The 16,290-nt window shown below is 36.7% G+C and overlaps 3 protein-coding genes across 4 annotated transcripts in view; 1 reads left to right on the top strand and 2 right to left on the bottom strand.

Moving 5' to 3' along the window:
- Positions 1-1,376: 1,376 nt before the first annotated feature.
- LOC124153810 (39S ribosomal protein L17, mitochondrial) lies at positions 1,377-2,585 on the bottom strand. The gene is made up of 3 exons (XM_046527183.1): positions 2,196-2,585; positions 1,912-2,122; positions 1,377-1,580 (listed from the first exon to the last, which is right to left on the bottom strand). The coding sequence occupies exons 1-3, from the start codon at positions 2,391-2,393 to the stop codon at positions 1,432-1,434; spliced, it is 558 nt and encodes a 185-aa protein (XP_046383139.1). The 5' UTR covers positions 2,394-2,585; the 3' UTR covers positions 1,377-1,431.
- A 1,458-nt stretch (positions 2,586-4,043) lies between these two features.
- On the bottom strand, positions 4,044-11,141 carry LOC124153809 (26S proteasome non-ATPase regulatory subunit 8-like). The gene is made up of 6 exons (XM_046527182.1): positions 10,993-11,141; positions 10,388-10,460; positions 10,187-10,289; positions 9,883-10,075; positions 8,780-8,965; positions 4,044-4,266 (listed from the first exon to the last, which is right to left on the bottom strand). The coding sequence occupies exons 1-6, from the start codon at positions 11,098-11,100 to the stop codon at positions 4,129-4,131; spliced, it is 801 nt and encodes a 266-aa protein (XP_046383138.1). The 5' UTR covers positions 11,101-11,141; the 3' UTR covers positions 4,044-4,128.
- Positions 11,142-11,198: 57 nt separating this feature from the next.
- LOC124153806 (DNA repair protein XRCC1) overlaps positions 11,199-16,290 on the top strand; it is a 33,858-nt gene continuing 28,766 nt past the window's right edge. For both annotated transcript variants that reach the window (XM_046527180.1, XM_046527179.1), the window contains exon 1: positions 11,199-11,371. In XM_046527180.1, coding sequence (XP_046383136.1) covers positions 11,321-11,371 — 51 coding nt within the window. In that variant the 5' untranslated portion in view covers positions 11,199-11,320. The remainder of the gene's footprint in view (positions 11,372-16,290) is intronic.

Genomic DNA, 16,290 nt, shown 5'->3' with positions numbered 1-16,290 from the left:
TATATATTTAAATCATAAATTACTATCTTATCCATTCTGAGGTAAATTAGTTAAAAATCAGTTCCACATTAACTAAGAGGGAATTTTGCAAGTTGGTTCATATGAGGCATTTTTTTGTTACATAAAAGTTTCCTGAGTCAGGCATTTTCATTAAATTTTCGATGTAATTTATGAACAAGCAGTTACATAAACTCCGCATAGCCTAAACTACAAGCAAAGGCATGATGTGATGATGACCTATGTTGAATATTTGACAGTAAAATATTTAACTGTACAAAGTGCATCAAGTAGATATGATACATGACTACTAATCCACCCCAGAACATTGTGATTGGGTGAGAATTAAGAGGGCATATTGTCTCATGAGTTCAATACTTCTCAAAAACACCTCTCAATACATACTTAAATTCCTCTTCCCAAATATTGGACTTCCCAAAAGTGAGTAGTGGATTTTTTCTTCTGCCTTCATTGCATCTCCATATATGAAAAAATTATGTTTTAAAGTAAGGCATGGCATAGGGATGAGTGATAGAGTGGTCTGAGATGTCCCAAAGAGTATTGCTAGTCGCCTAGCGACTCTTCAGATGCAATACAACACATTACATTAATGATGGAGCAAGGGTTCTGATTGAGAGAGGTTTTCCATGGTAGGCAAAATGGGCATACTTGCAGGCAGGGTAGAAAAAAGGATCAACCATCAAATAATTCAATGCCGTACTGAAATACAGATCATGCTATTTCCACACATTCAATAGACTTTGAAACAAATAAAGAAAATTTATCAGTAGTCCTTATGGATTTCTATGCCTAGGATAGAGTTTCTTAATTGGCAATCAAATTTCCTAGAACTGAGCATTGACAGTATTAATTAGGCGCATCCTCCAGGAGAAAGGACATTCCCAGTTCTCACTCACCTCAGGAGTGGACAGCTACTCTAATTACTCTCAGACTGCTGATAATCTCGACCTCCCTGAATGTTTAAGTTGATTGAGTGCTGCATGGGATTTCTAATCACCTCGCAACCATTGTTCACCTAGAACTAATAGCTGAACACCTGCAATGCTCAGTATAGTGCTCCGACAAGTAGTAGCCGAGAAGATCAATCTGAGAAATGCCAGAGTTACTTCACATCCATCTCATTCAGGTCAAACTAGTGGTAATAGTACCCTTAGTGCCACTTCCCCTGAATGCACCCATTGATAAATGGATGTACAGCAAGAAATTGCTAATTTAAAATGAAATAAATACTTGGCTTGCCCTGTTGTTTCTTGGTCCACTGTAATTCCCAGTTGGTAGGCACAATGATTCCAAGGGGCCACACTAGATTTTTTTATCTTTTCACATAATTTTTAAATATGTCACTAAAACACAGTATGTAATTTAAATTATATTTAATGAAACATTGACTACACGAATTTAAAAGTCCTTGGCTCAACTGCCTTCTTTTACATTGGATGATTCAGCCGTACTTTCGGTCAATTTGGTAGCTCTAAACTCCTTCCTTGCCTCTTCCAACAGCACGTTATGAAGTAAATTTCTATTATAACCCAATTCTGGCGTTAATGATGGAAAAGGATTTCCTGCAATTACAAATAATGTAATCAGTCACACAGCAAGATTAACATTTTCACTCTCATAGTTCTTGTACGCTTAGTAGAAATTTAGTAGTACCGCCGTATATTTCGGATTCTCAAGGGGTTGAGAAGGATGGTGAAAAGAACAATTAAAGGTAAAGGCCACCGAGTACGACCAACAAATGAGTATTTGGGGCAGATCAAAACGATACGGGAGGTAACTATGAATTAGCAAAGGTACTGGCATGGGAATTAGGATAAATGGGGCTGCGGTATCATACCAGCCCTAGGGTTTTAATTTTGTGTGATTCAAGATAACTACGATGCTCGAACTCACCCCTAAGTTCCAGGACGGATTTCTTGAACTTTTCTCCAGGATAAGGCCTTGGAGCATTCAGCATGCGTGTGTAAGACTGATTAGAATTTTGAAATCTTGGAACAAACACCTTGAAAAGTTTATGAATAAGTTGTTTCTCCATGAGCCAAAAATTTGCCATCTCCATCGTCTGCTGATGGCTATCTCCGTGACGAATTGCCTCAGAAATCAGCTGCAAAAATAAGATTATTAACTCTGATTCATTACGTTGCGTAGCTGACAAAATATAATTAATTCTTTCATACCCGCTCGGCATATCCTCTGGCTTCATCAGCTCGATTATAATTCAATTCAATTCGCTCATACTTGAATAGACCGGTGACTGTTTTACGGAGTTTATCGAGTCTCCCTTGAGGTCCCTGAGGGCTCTTTAAATTCCTTGGAGATGGCTTCAAAGGAATACGAAGTTTTGACACTAACTTGGTAACATCAGCCTGATTCATAATGTATGGTAGAAATGACCAATCGAAGAAAGAAACACAGAAAGAGACGAGCACTAATTTTCAACAGTGTGTAAGACCACAAGACACAGCATCTCAAATACTGCCAATTAGGGCGAAGTAGCAAATTTTAAGCTTAGACCTCACGTACATACACTTTCATAAACAAATTTTCAACATGTAGCACGCTTCCCGTTATTCATTTCTACTCAAGCGATGTTTCCGATGTTTCTTTTTTTTAGGCTGTAGCCGCGAGTTCTGAATCAGATTGTGAAAAGAATTCGACTCAAACCTCTCTGATGAGGGAGAATTTACTGCGCAGTTCAGGAGATGGTAGACGTAACTGAAGATAGATGAAATAGGTAACGGGCAAAAAATATGAAGATTGTCTCATCCTGCAGCATAAAGATATTTCAATTCTTGTGCAATGTGGTCATTTGTGACTCTTGATGGCATCAGAGTACCTAAACCACTATGTTGTGGAAACATGGCACTTTTAACAAGGAAGAGAAAAATTCTGTTGCAGATAAAATTAGCATTTGACCAAAAGAAGAGCAACAATTTCACATTAGTCATAGTGATACAGGTTCATGTGGAAGCAATCACATATAAAATAACCTTCCATCATTTTTAACTCCTCCAATTCGTGAGTCTACATTTCTGGGACCAAAAAATACTGCACGCTATGGATGATGGGAGGTGATTGTTGGTCAATGTCATGGGTGGGACTCAGCTGAGTTATTTTTCGAATTTAAGCAGGGAAGAAAGCTTATAAGCAGCCAAAGTGAAGGACCACATTAATTCATGTGATCCCACATTCTGGGATAGTACAGACATCAATTGAAGCAATGCACATCAATTGTGTTAAATGTGAATGCATCCATTTTGTCAGCAATTTCAGCTTGAAATACTCTTGTCTCCCTTCATCAAATTTATCAGTAGAGGCAATTTAGTCCTAAATTTAGTATTTTTTTTCAAATAGAAATATTACAGCTTGCAAAAAAATTTCTCTTGGCTATTGATTCTATTTCATTTGTCATTGTTATGGTACATAAGAAGCTATACTACAAAATGATGAAAAAAGTCAATGATTTCTTCAGTAGAATGGTTTGCACTCACAAATAATAACCAGAATACCTTACTGGTCAGTCCTACCATTCCCAGGTAAAGTGATGAGAAAATAACATCACAAAAATTTCTGATTGTCCTTCTTCATAATACTGTAAATTCTTAACAATCTTTCTTCTCTTACTCTCCGGTCAATATGCACTTAATGTTTGAATAGCTAGATTCAAAGTTGGTCCATAATGATTCCATTCACAACATCCCCATGTTATAACATGCATACTAAATTAATGGAATAAATTAATTCTTCTACTAACACAACAATTAAATTTGTGTCCGCATGATGAATTTTACTTTTATAAATCATTTTTGACCAGGCCTTTGCATACAATATTGTTCAAGGTAGTATTTACCAATGGAATTTGTTATTGTTTTATCATGTGATAGGGTAAAACAACGACAAATTATCATTTAGCCTGATCAAAATAGAGATAATGGCAGATAATCTCACTCAACTCCCCACTTTAACATACACATCAAATAGTAGAAAATACATTAAATGCAAAAAAATCAGACTTTTATCATTGCTATTTTTATTAACTTTTTATTTTGGAAAAAATTTAAATATGACATTATTATTGGATATCAGTAATGAAAAAGTATACTTAAAAAATTAAACAATCATCTCCAATTCTCTTGCATATTCAATTGTTTGAGCTGCTAATTCACTGGAAGGCAATATCGTGTCCTCAGTAGTTTTTTGGTCAGAACTAAAATAACAGAAGTTATCACGGTTAATGACCCACTTTCTCTGTAAAAAAAAATTAGAAGCCATTATTACAAATATGAAAGCAAAAGGGTAAATAAAATGTCAAACAGTAAGAAAGAATAAAGTGAAGAAGCCAATGCCACCAACATCAATAATTTATTCTGAGACTGTTAGTAAAATTAGACATTGCAATGTCTAATTTTACTAATATGAAGAACTTCCACCATATCGTGCCCAACATCTTACAAGATATTCTGAGACTATCGTTCTCTGCATATCATCATCAGTATCAGACACTATGCAACGGTAATGAATTAAAGTAAGTATGGTAGGATATTAATTTTGACATTGATTTCATGTCGTAATTTATCCTCATTTTTGCACTTATTCCAAGGAAATACCAGGGTTCCCACTCTAGCTAAAATATAAAATTCACGTTTTTTTCCAGGTTTTCACGGTCTATATGCCATCAAATTCACGGTTTGTAGATAAGGCATTTTAGGCAGAAATATTGATCATTTAACAATCATCGGCCATACGTTAACTAAAAATATAACAAACGCGACAGATGCCTTGAATACAAACGCAGCAATCAAAGTGCTATCTCTCATGATGACCGCCATAGTTAGCAAAATTCAGGTCCGGCTAGAGGGTGTGAGTGGGAAAATGGATAGAGCAGGGTGGCAGGGAAGTGAGAAGTGCCTGAATTTTTGTTAGGGTTAACGTCTTCCAATCACAGTCTTAAGGTGAATGTGCTGTCATGGCACACGGACCAATACATAATTCGCTTCGAATACACGTGTGGGGATAAATTCGTGGACACTGTCTGTCTGCACGTGACTCGGCCTTGAAACATGACCGACGTATCGATTTTTCTTATGATCTGTCAATCGTAGTTCTACAATCAAGTTTGAGAGATTTTTAAGGTTTTATGACGAAATTCACGACTTTTTCCAGGTTTTTTCACGGTAGACGAAATTCATGGCTTATTCGCGGTTTTAAGGTTTTCACGGCTGAGTGGGAACCCAGAAATACTCATCGTTTTGTACCATTCCATTTACTTTGACTTTATTTTCCCAAAAAAATTGGCAAACAACATATTGAAAAGGTGGAAAAGTTGAAACAATTTTTTAGCACATTAGAGAAAAACTGCAGAGCAGTAATGATACAAAAAACATAATTGAATTAGCAAAAGCTTTCACGAAAATATAAGACCTGATGGAGGTACATCTGTTTAAAAACTTAAATTTAAAAAATGGTGAGTCTGTTGGTGAAAAAAATGGTAAATTATCAATAACAGACACTTTGTTACTTTTACAATATATTTTTTTTTAATTTCGACCAATTTCGGCTGTTTCACCATTATCGAGTACATAAAATATTTTCTGTACTTAATAATGGTAGTGCAGCCCAAGGGCTAAAGGAGATAAGGAAGGTACAGGGAGGGTAACAAAGATGTAGGTAGAACAAGTAGGTACTTAGCCGGGAGAGGATACTGAAAATTGTGAAAGAAGTTAGGTATATATAGAAGAGCCCAAAGAAAATGTGGCTAATAGATAGACTGAAAGGGGATAGACCTGTAGATTGAAGGGGTAATTTGAATGCAGGAGGAACATCAGGCTCAACCTTTATTTAAGTTTACCTCTATCTTTCATTCGTTTCATGTATAATGTTTATTTTATATAATTCATACTGGAATTATCCTATCAGTTTCTTTTCCTGTCACAACAAAAATCCTTTTCAGACTATTTCATTAGCCATAAAACTTAAACAGTTTTCAATGAGCAAAATCAGTTAGCACACTAGAGGAGAGCACACTACCTGACCAAATACCAACTGACACATTAAATTCTTTACAAGTGTACTTCTGACTGTCTAAGAGAAAATGTTACACATCATGGTAGAGAATTGGAATACCGTATAAGCTTGTGTAAGAGGCGCACCCCTATTTTGAGGATCGAAGCTATAAAGATAAAAAATTTTGCGACATTTTTTTTATCCTATCGTGCGGTGTTGCAGACGTATTCCTGGAATTTCGACAGTTATCGAAATGTCCTCTTTCAGTACTATTTGAAAGAGGAAATTTTGATAACTGCGGCGGTATAAGAGGGAGTAGGAAGAGTTCCGATCCTCTCTTTGCATACGCCATCGCTCTACGTAGCTTGTCCTACTCACGAACAATTTTGTTTAAAAGCTCTCGCAGGAGTATTGCAATAGAATTGCAGCCATGGAAAATTTTAAGGCAAAACACGACAGGCAAATGGCATGAGCTTTCCCAAGAGATTGAACAACAATCGGGGCAATCTCAGCGCCGTAGGATAATAACCACGTCGTAGATTTAAGGCCCCTTGCACACGCACCGATTTTGGACGGCCGGTAAAATATCGGCCGTCCACATGCCAATAGTGAACAATGGGAGAGCATTGGAGCTTGCACACGTACCGACCACACGCCGGCACCGGCAAAATGTCGGTTAGCTGCCGGCTATTGTCACTGTGGATCGCCGACGCCGGCTCAAAAACTTAGCAACGTATCGTTTGACCGGTAAAATATCGGCCAATATTTTACCGGCCGTCCAAAATCGGTGTGTGTGCAAGGGGCCTAACGGAACTACACTCGGCTCTCCATCAGCTAATGCCTCTGCCGTTTTTTTCCTTTCCGAGACTCCACAGGAAAATATCAAGTTACAGGGGAACAATGGAAACGTGTTTCATCCCTACCCCATTCCACCAACTGACCTTTTACCTCGGTCTACCAGGTTCAATTCCCCGAGTTTCTGGAGGTCAAATGCTACGTGAGTCACTTTCTGAGCTCGAAGATATCTCGATATCTTTCAGCAATTGTATGACACGCACGAGGTTCTAAAAAGAATTAGACCTAACGCGACGTATATCTGACAGCATTTAAGTTTTTTGAGCTCTAATTGATTGACACAAAGATTTATAGCTAAAATAAGGCTACTAATATTCAACATAGTCCAAACAGCACAATTTCGGAAGAAACAAGCGTAGCATAAGCGCATTCAAACAAGACGAGACGGACTGGAAACTCAGGCAACACAAACTGCGTATATCACATTGCTGCGCCTTCGCCCCTTCGCTTTAAAGGCAACGACGTCACATGCAAGATCGGACGTGTTCTTCCCTTGCTCCTTCGCTCGTAGCTTTAAATACGGAGGGGAGGGAGCCCTCTTCCCCTCGACCTCTCCTTCAGCGCTCTTCACTTATAAGCATTTCCGATTTCTTCTATCCACCATTAAGTCCAACAATGAGCACACTCGTTCGAATTTTTTCAACCGCAGGTTGTGACACCAATATTACTATATGCAGTATAAATGCTGCGGGATGCCCACTCGTGGCAATAAATTTAGCGCGCTCTCCGGAGCGAATCACCCCGCGCGATCTTTTCAATGTTCACCTCTGGGGTACCGACGTGACGGCGCGATGCTTGCAAGAAATTCAAACAGGAGCATTTTAAAAATACGTCACTAAGGGAGAAACTCCCCTGCCTGCCGCTTGATTTTGACCCAGGGTTTCAGATGACTGACTCATGCTGAAAACCAAGGCCACTCAGTTCCCCTTGAACTTGCAACCGGTGAAGGGGAGGGGGGGAATGTAAGAAGTTTGTGTAAGAGGCGCACCCCCATTTTCGGCTGCGATATCTGGGAAAAAAGGTGCGCCTCTTACACGCGCTTATACGGTAATGCATTAAAACGATATAAATATTATTTGCTATAGATACATAGTGACAGTACCTAATTTATTCCAAAATCATATTCCTACCTCCACCAGCTGACACAAGTTTCTGTCATCTGTAATAGAGGCTATCCATGTACCAACAAAATATTGATAAAATCTTTTCATATTCTTGATTAAAAAAATGAAAATATATCTATGTTGACCCAATCACCTGATGTAAACCAAAGCCGCCATATTTGTTAGTAAGGGGTCCCTACAGTACCTCATAACACTTTATACAAACAGCATCTAAGGTCTTTACCTGACTTATTCACTGCCAAATGATGTAACTCTCTGGTCTCACTAAAGTTGTTATACATTTTAACATTTTACTTGTAGAATTGGAAATATACAACATAATACAGCAAAGATATGTGAAACTTGTCGATCAGAAGATTACACTTTTTTCAGAAATAACAAATGCACAAAAAATAAATGACTCCACAAAGAAGAGAGAGTGAGAAAGAAACACGTACTACAGAATCAATGATGAAAAGATATATTAAACTCCATTGAAAACTTCCAGAAAAGCAAGAGTATTGGAAATATTAATTAAATAACCTTCATAAGAAAAATGTATGCATAAAAATGAATTTCTGTGACTGACCATAAAAAAAAGTTTCCTCAACAAATCCTAACTCGATACCTCCACTGCACAAACACTCAAAAATTGCCCACTGAATCAAATCCACTCATCTAGAAGCCCTAGTAGTACTAGATGAGCGGATTTGATTCGGTCGGCGATTGTTGAGCGTTTTTGCAGTGGAGGTCGAACTGGTCTGCAATGAAGGCATCACCAAATTTTTTTTAAATCTCACCTTTGCAGCATAATCTATGACGGCCTTCAAATTGGGCAAATTAAGCATCCGGGCAGCTTCATTGAGAGACATTTTCTCATATGCCTTCTCCATGCATGCAGCAATTTCATCCCTTATAGTGTCCAGTAATATATCAATGAAGAAATCATAACTCTCAGCAGGAACATTTCCCTTTGCCAGGAAAATCTGTGGGATGAGTACAGTTCATAAAAATTGCATTAATTCATTTTTATGTACTCTTAGATAAAAAAACTACATTTAATGCTGAGTATGATCTATTATACATGCAAAACACAATTTCAAAGGCATTAAGATAAGAAAGAATCCAAGTAGACTCATTTTTCTCAATTAAAGGTAATACATGTTGTTCACATGGGAATACATAGTCAAAAATTTCTCCAACAGAGTCAACCAAATAACGTGATATTTTCAAATTAAATAGTTAACATTCCCCAAAAGTTGTGCATCAATCAAATTTGAAATGAAATTGAATAAAAAATTATTTTCATTACACAAGAAACCAAAGGCTGTGCTTATTTTCTTCTTGATTTTCAGTATTTGGCCCAAGAAATCCATCAAGGAAATTAAATAAAAGGAGTCAGCATCGAGTATTTGTAGGGGGAAAATAGCAGGCAGTGATTTGCCAAAGACATAGTCGTCATAGAGAAGGATTTGAAGAAGATTCTTGTAAATACAAGGGCAATCAGCAGATAACAGCTGAAACATAATACTAAGATAGAACACAAGAGAAGAGTCCAAGGCTGACATTACATTTGGGAAAGAAAATATTGAAGAGCTAAAACAGACCAACTAAGTAATATGAAGAACTAAATTTGAAAAGATTAGCTGCTAAAAATTTTAATGAGAGCTGTGCCAATTGTAGGATTGTTGACCAGTGACCATGATGACAGACAATAGTGCTTACCCTTGGAAAAATATCAACACGTTCAAATCCATAAATTATAGATCTTAAAATTATAAATGGGGGCTGCAGCAAAAATTGAACACTGAATGTTTCCATCCATTAAATGAATTATTTAAACTCTTGTCACATATACAAAAAGCGTTACTATGTAACATGCAAACAAAGATGAATTGCATACCTTATTATAACTCCCTTCAATTAGGTACTGTTCCAAAGATAGAGGATGGCGTATATAGATGTTACTTTGAATCTGATCAGGGGGTAAAAGTTCCAGCTCAGTGTGGAACTCAGCCACACGATTTTGAGACAGCAAAAATAACAGATTTAGACCCAATAGCTGATACTTGTAAGCTGATTCAGGCAATTGGTCCCTGAAAAGCCACAACAATGCATAAAAAATCAATATTATACATACTATCGTGGTTTCATGCTAAAATAAATATGAACCAAGCCATTGTGACAAAGTAAATTTCCTCTCTCACCTATAATCTAAGTAATAGCATTTCAGCTGGGCCATATATCTTTCAAAAGAAGGTATATCCTTCATAGCAATGCTCCACTGTGCTCCAATTTCAAGGACATCTCCTGGTTAAAAAAATGGTAGGAAGGATATAAAAATTATTTGGATAAATGAACTTATAAGAAGGCATAATTAATTTACCCATGTATCATTCACAACTTACTGGCAAGGAGAAGTTCCTGCGGTGAGGCAATCGAGTTTGAAGTGGGTAGAAACATCAAATGAGTCAGGCCAACCTATAGAGAGTAGGTACATCATCTATTTAATTGCACTTCCGATCATGAATAAACCACAATGGCATTTAAGGTGTTTTACACTGTCTGATTATTTATTCGCTTATAACCTATTGATTCTTCAAGTATCTTAAATGCTCAAGGAAGTATTGAGGTCAGCTATACCTTATTTTCCGCATTTTAACCGAGATTTTAACATATTAAAACACGAAAATAATACGAATATCACATCCTTCACCCAAAATTGAGTCAGATATACTGCCCTCGATATAACTACGAAAATTTCAGCTTTCTACCAAAATTAAGCGGAAAATCTTTTTAGGTAGATTATTAGTGTATGGAAGCAAAAATATGCAGTCAGTTTCATTAATGGATAATCATGGATTTCACCAAAGATGTATGTTCTAAATAGTAATTATTTCGTAGAGTATACATAAAATGCATTGTAACCATTGTTCCCCTAACCGGGAACCAAGTTAAAAACCATCTCGTCGCAATGAAAAATGATAACCATTATATTAAGGCCGAGACTAACCTTTAATTTGGAAAGTAGTTCACCGCATCTAACCAATTTCTGCGGTTTTTTCGTCCATTCTGCAGACAAATGTTGATACAATGACATCACTTCTTTCAAAGCAGCCATGTTTACAAGTAATTGACAGTCATTTTTGCGACTGCTCGACACTCGATTCCATTCGATTCCTCTTGCGATACTATCGCGATAATACTATCGATAGTATGAAAAATAAACGCGGGCAGGAGAAACAACGGCGTACGGCAGGTACGGCGTTGAGGAAATTGTGATGATTGTGACTGTTTGATAATGTGAGACTCCGTGTTAGTAAGACTGATTATAACTCAGCATGCCTAAAGTAAAAGTTAGTCACATCGTCAGCTTCAGCAGTGAAGATCTGGTAATGCTCATCATTTGCTCTACTCCAACAATATTGTTGTATGTAATTTTAATTAATGTATATACTCTCTGTCCTTGTTCTTTGCTGGTGTTAGTAAGATACCTTGTGATCGTCTCTGCCTTAATGTCATGTATTATCGATTTAAATGCGCAAAGTATGGATAATTAGCGATCGTTCCGAAATCTATGTTCATTAGGTGTTTTTATCTATACTGGAATCGGATTTTATTTGAGATTTTCTTCAATCTATCTCTTGGATCAATAGATAGATTAGGGAAATGTGTTGGTTTCTCGAATATTTTCCTCAGAATGCAGATATTGTTGTGACTCTACTTATAAATTACGATTGGCGTATTTTTACGTAAACACAGCCTGTTTTCCCGACAAGAGTGAATAATTTTAACGTCCTAAACGGCCGCGGCCAAACCAGTCTTACCCTCTTGGTCGTGGTTGAGTATTGCAACTTCAACCCTCTCCTTAGTGCTGACAATTTCTTATCTAAGAATAGACTTAATTGTACCATAGATTATCGTGAAGTGTGTGTATCAATACCCTGTATTCTGCTCTTTTCGGGCATCAGTTTTAGTTTCATATTTTCCTTTGTCTTCTCTCATTTCATACCATACCCAATTTTCTGTTTCAAACGGCTGCTTAATTAATGCAAATCGAATGCTTTCCTCATGAGCCATTTTAATAAACTTCATTTCTTTTTCATTCCATGGTAGTTTTGTTCACCTCCTACTCGAAAACATCAAATGTATCAATTTCATCTTGCTCGTGAAAGGTTCATTTTGGATCAATTAAAGTATAGTATAAGACAAAATTTCCTCAGTTGTAGGGATAAATTTGCTGATACTTTACTTCTATGGATGGGCTTCTTTTGTCATAAGCTTTGATTGTGCCTTTCATACCTCTCTTTCAAAAATTTTAGAATAATCCCTCGACATCTATGTATGTTTGCCTCACATATCGTAACATTAATATGATATCGGCTTATATCCATTGAGTAAAAATGTATTTTAAATTTTACATTAATTGTCATAAGAAAAAAATTCCCTTGGACCAGACCTTTGGATTCCTGGGACCCTGAACACACCAGTATGCAATCCAGGTTCTTAAATTCCCGTGTCAATTTTACCGAGGTTCAACGGTGCTAGGTGTTAGGCAGGTATTTTGGATATTTATGTTCACATTGTTATCCTTCATTCCTTTCTGTGATGCTTTCATTATTCTCTCAGAGTGTTATTGAATCATCACTGCAATACCATGTACAAATATACGTGGCCTCCAAATATGATTAACTTTACCTTTCTTCCTCGAATAGTTATCCCATCTTTATAATATATGTATGATTTTATTAAACATGTCTTTGAACTTGAGAGGATAGGGTAATGAGAAAAAATGGGGGGATATTACCATCTGGTATACAAACCAACTACAGTAGATTCCGGTTAATTTGGACGTATCAGGACAGGCACTCTTTGCCCCAATTAGGCAAACTATCCCAGGTATGGGCATAACCAAACGTTGAAATGATAGAAAGAAGACTAAATCATGTTTATATTGCAAACCAACTATTAATATACTTAATAAATCAGCAAGGATAGATAAAAAAGTTAAAAAAAATTCAAGAATTCTGTTAATCTTAGTTGAAAATATTTTTCGTACCTTCAGAGGATGCTGGATGAATGCCTTTTACTAACTCCTATTAAAGAAAAATGTATGGGTAATTATTTAAGAATATGGATTCCTAAATATTTCATAAATTTATAAACATGCGAGTACATACTGTTCAAATTGTATCTCCTTGTCAAGGAATTTGTCGAATAAATTCTAACAAAATCTTATGAATTCCGACAAAGTCTGAACACGAATGACAACATTGGGCTATCTTCATTTCCTTCTTGTATAAAAAAGAGTCGTAACCCCTCAATGAACGTCCTTATATCCTGAGATGTCACTCAGGTGCGATTTCATCTCCATCACTATCCTCACCTTCAGCTTCACCTTGTTACCTGTATAATATGATTTCAACAATATCATCATCACAGTATTCATTCAAATTTGAGCCATAGCAGTTCAAATTGCAGTCCATATTATCGAACTCTTCATTTTTTTACTTGGTGCAGTTTCGAGTCAAATTAACTTTCAAGGTTCTGCTATATTGAAAACTGCATCGGAAAGTTTGAAACCTCAATGAAAAAAAAATTTTGAATTATTTGGTCGGTGACATTTTGCCAGCTTTCAGCCTGTAGAAGGTTCACCTTTGAACGTACTTCGTTGGTGGTGGATAACAATGTCAGAAGGTTATCTTCTAAGGATTCTAGAATGAAATCTACTTATTTCCCAAAGCAAAGTGTTTTAAAAATTTTTGTGATCCCAATATTCATTTGTTGCGCCAAGGAGGTTGTGTTTGGGGGTAGAATTCCAGCTGAATATTTTTTTAATCACTTGAGCTATTAGGATGCGTCGTACAATTATCATTTACAGAAAGAACCTTTCTTGATTTTCGTGCTAATTTTTTATCCTAACTTTATGGTGAACCATTGCGTAAGAGGATTGCAATCATCCATGCATTGTTATTGGCATGGTATTCCACTGGTTAACTGCTTATTCTTAACTCTTTAAAGCATCGAGGCTTAGCACTTTTCCAAAGGCAAAAAGAGTTTTTTTATCAATTCCCAAAACATTTGAACAATTCAAAACAGTGACGTGATCCATCGCTTTGTCGAAGCCCGTTAGTCCAACCTAACTGTATCAAAGATAGCCGGTAGTTATAGCTAATTGCTCGGTAGTTCCGTTTCATCGGTGTTGTAAATGTCATCAGCACAAACATTCTCGAGTAACCTGCGCAGTTTGTTCAATTTCCACTCCTATGCACTCACAACATCTTATAATAGCGATAGCTCAGTTGTATTGTGGAAATGGGTGAAAGAGCACATGAGTAAGTTGGATTTTGTGCAAGATGTCGCAAATAAAAATCTCTTTGTAGGCAGCATTGTTCATCTCGACCAGTCTCCTCTGCTCGACATCGGCCAGTAATACCCATAAATTGGCCCGTACCAGCTCGTAAAACCCTCACCACGGGTTTTGCCCCTTCTGTCTCTTTGTCCCAGTTTTATTCTATCATCTGTAGCCCAAATATCGCCACAGGAGTCCTCTTCTCTTAAAAGAACACCACATTGAATAAGGTCTCAGGGTCGGGAAACAAATGGGAATCCTCTAACCGATAGTATAAATGAAAGAACTTTAAGAATAGGGCAAGAATAGGTGCCCTTGTGAAAATTAAGGCTAAATTTAAGGAGGAGAAAAAAAAAACATTCTGATAAATTCTGAATAAATTTAATTTTGTCCCGAGCATAGTGCCAATGTCACCAACTCATGGCCCAATAAAGCGGCATGCTGTCCCATTTAATCGGAGAAAACTTTAGGATATTCTTCTATTGGGTTCTGTTCTTCAAGATTTACCCCAATTAAGCAGCTTCCCTTTGTAACTGGTGGACCCATTTACCGGAATCTACTGTAATTTTTGACTTCTTTTGATATTAGGGCTCTCTTGTAAAAAGTAAATATTATTTAGAGATGTATCACGAAAGTTGTGATCTGGCCATTTGCCGGAGAGGCTGAACTCACTCTTCACTATTACATGTTAGTCAGGCGCCTTACCATCATTGTTGACTGGGTAATTGCTCAAGCTATGGAAATTCTGAAAAAAGAGATAATCTTGGGATTTGAGAAAGTCGATGGTAAGGAACATTGTGTTTCAATTTATATACCTCTTCTAATTAAGATGCCATGAAAGTTTTATGTATAAAATTTACACCCTGTTTACTAGATTGTTTAGTATGGTTTATTTAATGGAAGTGGTAATTTGAATTTGTCTGAAATATCATTGGCTTTAATTATCTTTTAACTATAGTAGAGAGGATTTTCGAGGTTGATTATTTTTATTTTAAATGACAAATACAATTTTAAATGTCACATTCAAACATTTAATGTTGTGATGAGTACAATCTTAATTTCTTTCAAATTTTCCCATTTTCTTATCATTTAGTTGTGCGTTTAAAATTGTGTCGTCAGAAAGTAAATCAACTCATTCTTATAAAATTTCTATTTTCTTCTATGTAAAAAACTTCTTTGCCCATCAATTTAATAATTAGCTAATTATAATAATGTCATCCGCTTCGGTGAAAGCCAACTTTTTTAATCTAATTACTGTAAACAAATAATTATTACCTACATATTTCTCCAATATTACAAAGTAAATGTCAAGAAATTTGTTTCAGGGAGCTTAGATTGTGTACAGGTTGCCTGTGCTGATAATTTGTTGTCAATTCGCACAGATCAGAAAACCATGGTTTATTTTTATTTTTTTTTCACACCATGGTTTAAGCTGCTATGTATTTCATTTGCATAATGCTGTATGTTTAGCAAATATGAAATGTACTTATGTACATATTGTGTCAGAGAATAGGTGCCCTTGGGCTAGTTGGGCAGATCCCCCCTTAAATTTTACCCTGTGCTGCCAACCAATTTGTGTGGTTTCACTAAGAGCCAAAGCCCTTCCCCCAGGCTATATGCCTGACAATCACTGTTTAACCCTTTTCATATGAATGACGAAAATATGCGGCAGGACGTTTTTTGACCCGGGAGACGAAAGCCGCAAATTTTCGTTCAGAGATTTTTCTACGCAAGCGATCGAATGCCAAAAATATATGTCACCTTGCTCTCTCCCTTTTATGATGGTCATGAGTTTATTAAGTCTTGGTTTCGGGACCCAACAAAGCGGGACTTAGGCCGTACCCTCGAAATCCGGGAGCAGGTACCCAGACCCCTTGTCTTATTTAACCCCCCTTTGTGGTAAGGGACCACAGTCATTCAATTGTTCATTCAATCAGTTTTCGAATTTGTTCCTTTCTC

Source organism: Ischnura elegans, chromosome 2 (assembly GCF_921293095.1).
Source record: "Ischnura elegans chromosome 2, ioIscEleg1.1, whole genome shotgun sequence".
Lineage (NCBI taxonomy): Eukaryota > Metazoa > Arthropoda > Insecta > Odonata > Coenagrionidae > Ischnura > Ischnura elegans.
Note: the sequence above shows the minus strand (reverse complement) of the source record. Positions and strands in the feature narration are given on the sequence as shown.

Bases quoted from the DNA above. Each gene is read 5' to 3' on its own strand.
- LOC124153810 (XM_046527183.1), bottom strand. From the start codon at position 2,393: ATGAATCAGGCTGATGTTACCAAGTTAGTGTCAAAACTTCGTATTCCT. The intron at 2,123-2,195 runs GTATGAAAGAAT...TTATTTTTGCAG, and splicing joins CCAGAGGATATGCCGAGCGG to CTGATTTCTGAGGCAATTCG. The intron at 1,581-1,911 runs GTGAGTTCGAGC...TTGTAATTGCAG, and splicing joins ATCCGTCCTGGAACTTAGGG to GAAATCCTTTTCCATCATTA.
- LOC124153809 (XM_046527182.1), bottom strand. From the start codon at position 11,100: ATGGCTGCTTTGAAAGAAGTGATGTCATTGTATCAACATTTGTCTGCA. The intron at 10,076-10,186 runs GTGAGAGAGGAA...GTGGCTTTTCAG, and splicing joins TGCTATTACTTAGATTATAG to GGACCAATTGCCTGAATCAG. The intron at 8,966-9,882 runs GTATGCAATTCA...CTCATCCCACAG, and splicing joins TTGAAGGGAGTTATAATAAG to ATTTTCCTGGCAAAGGGAAA.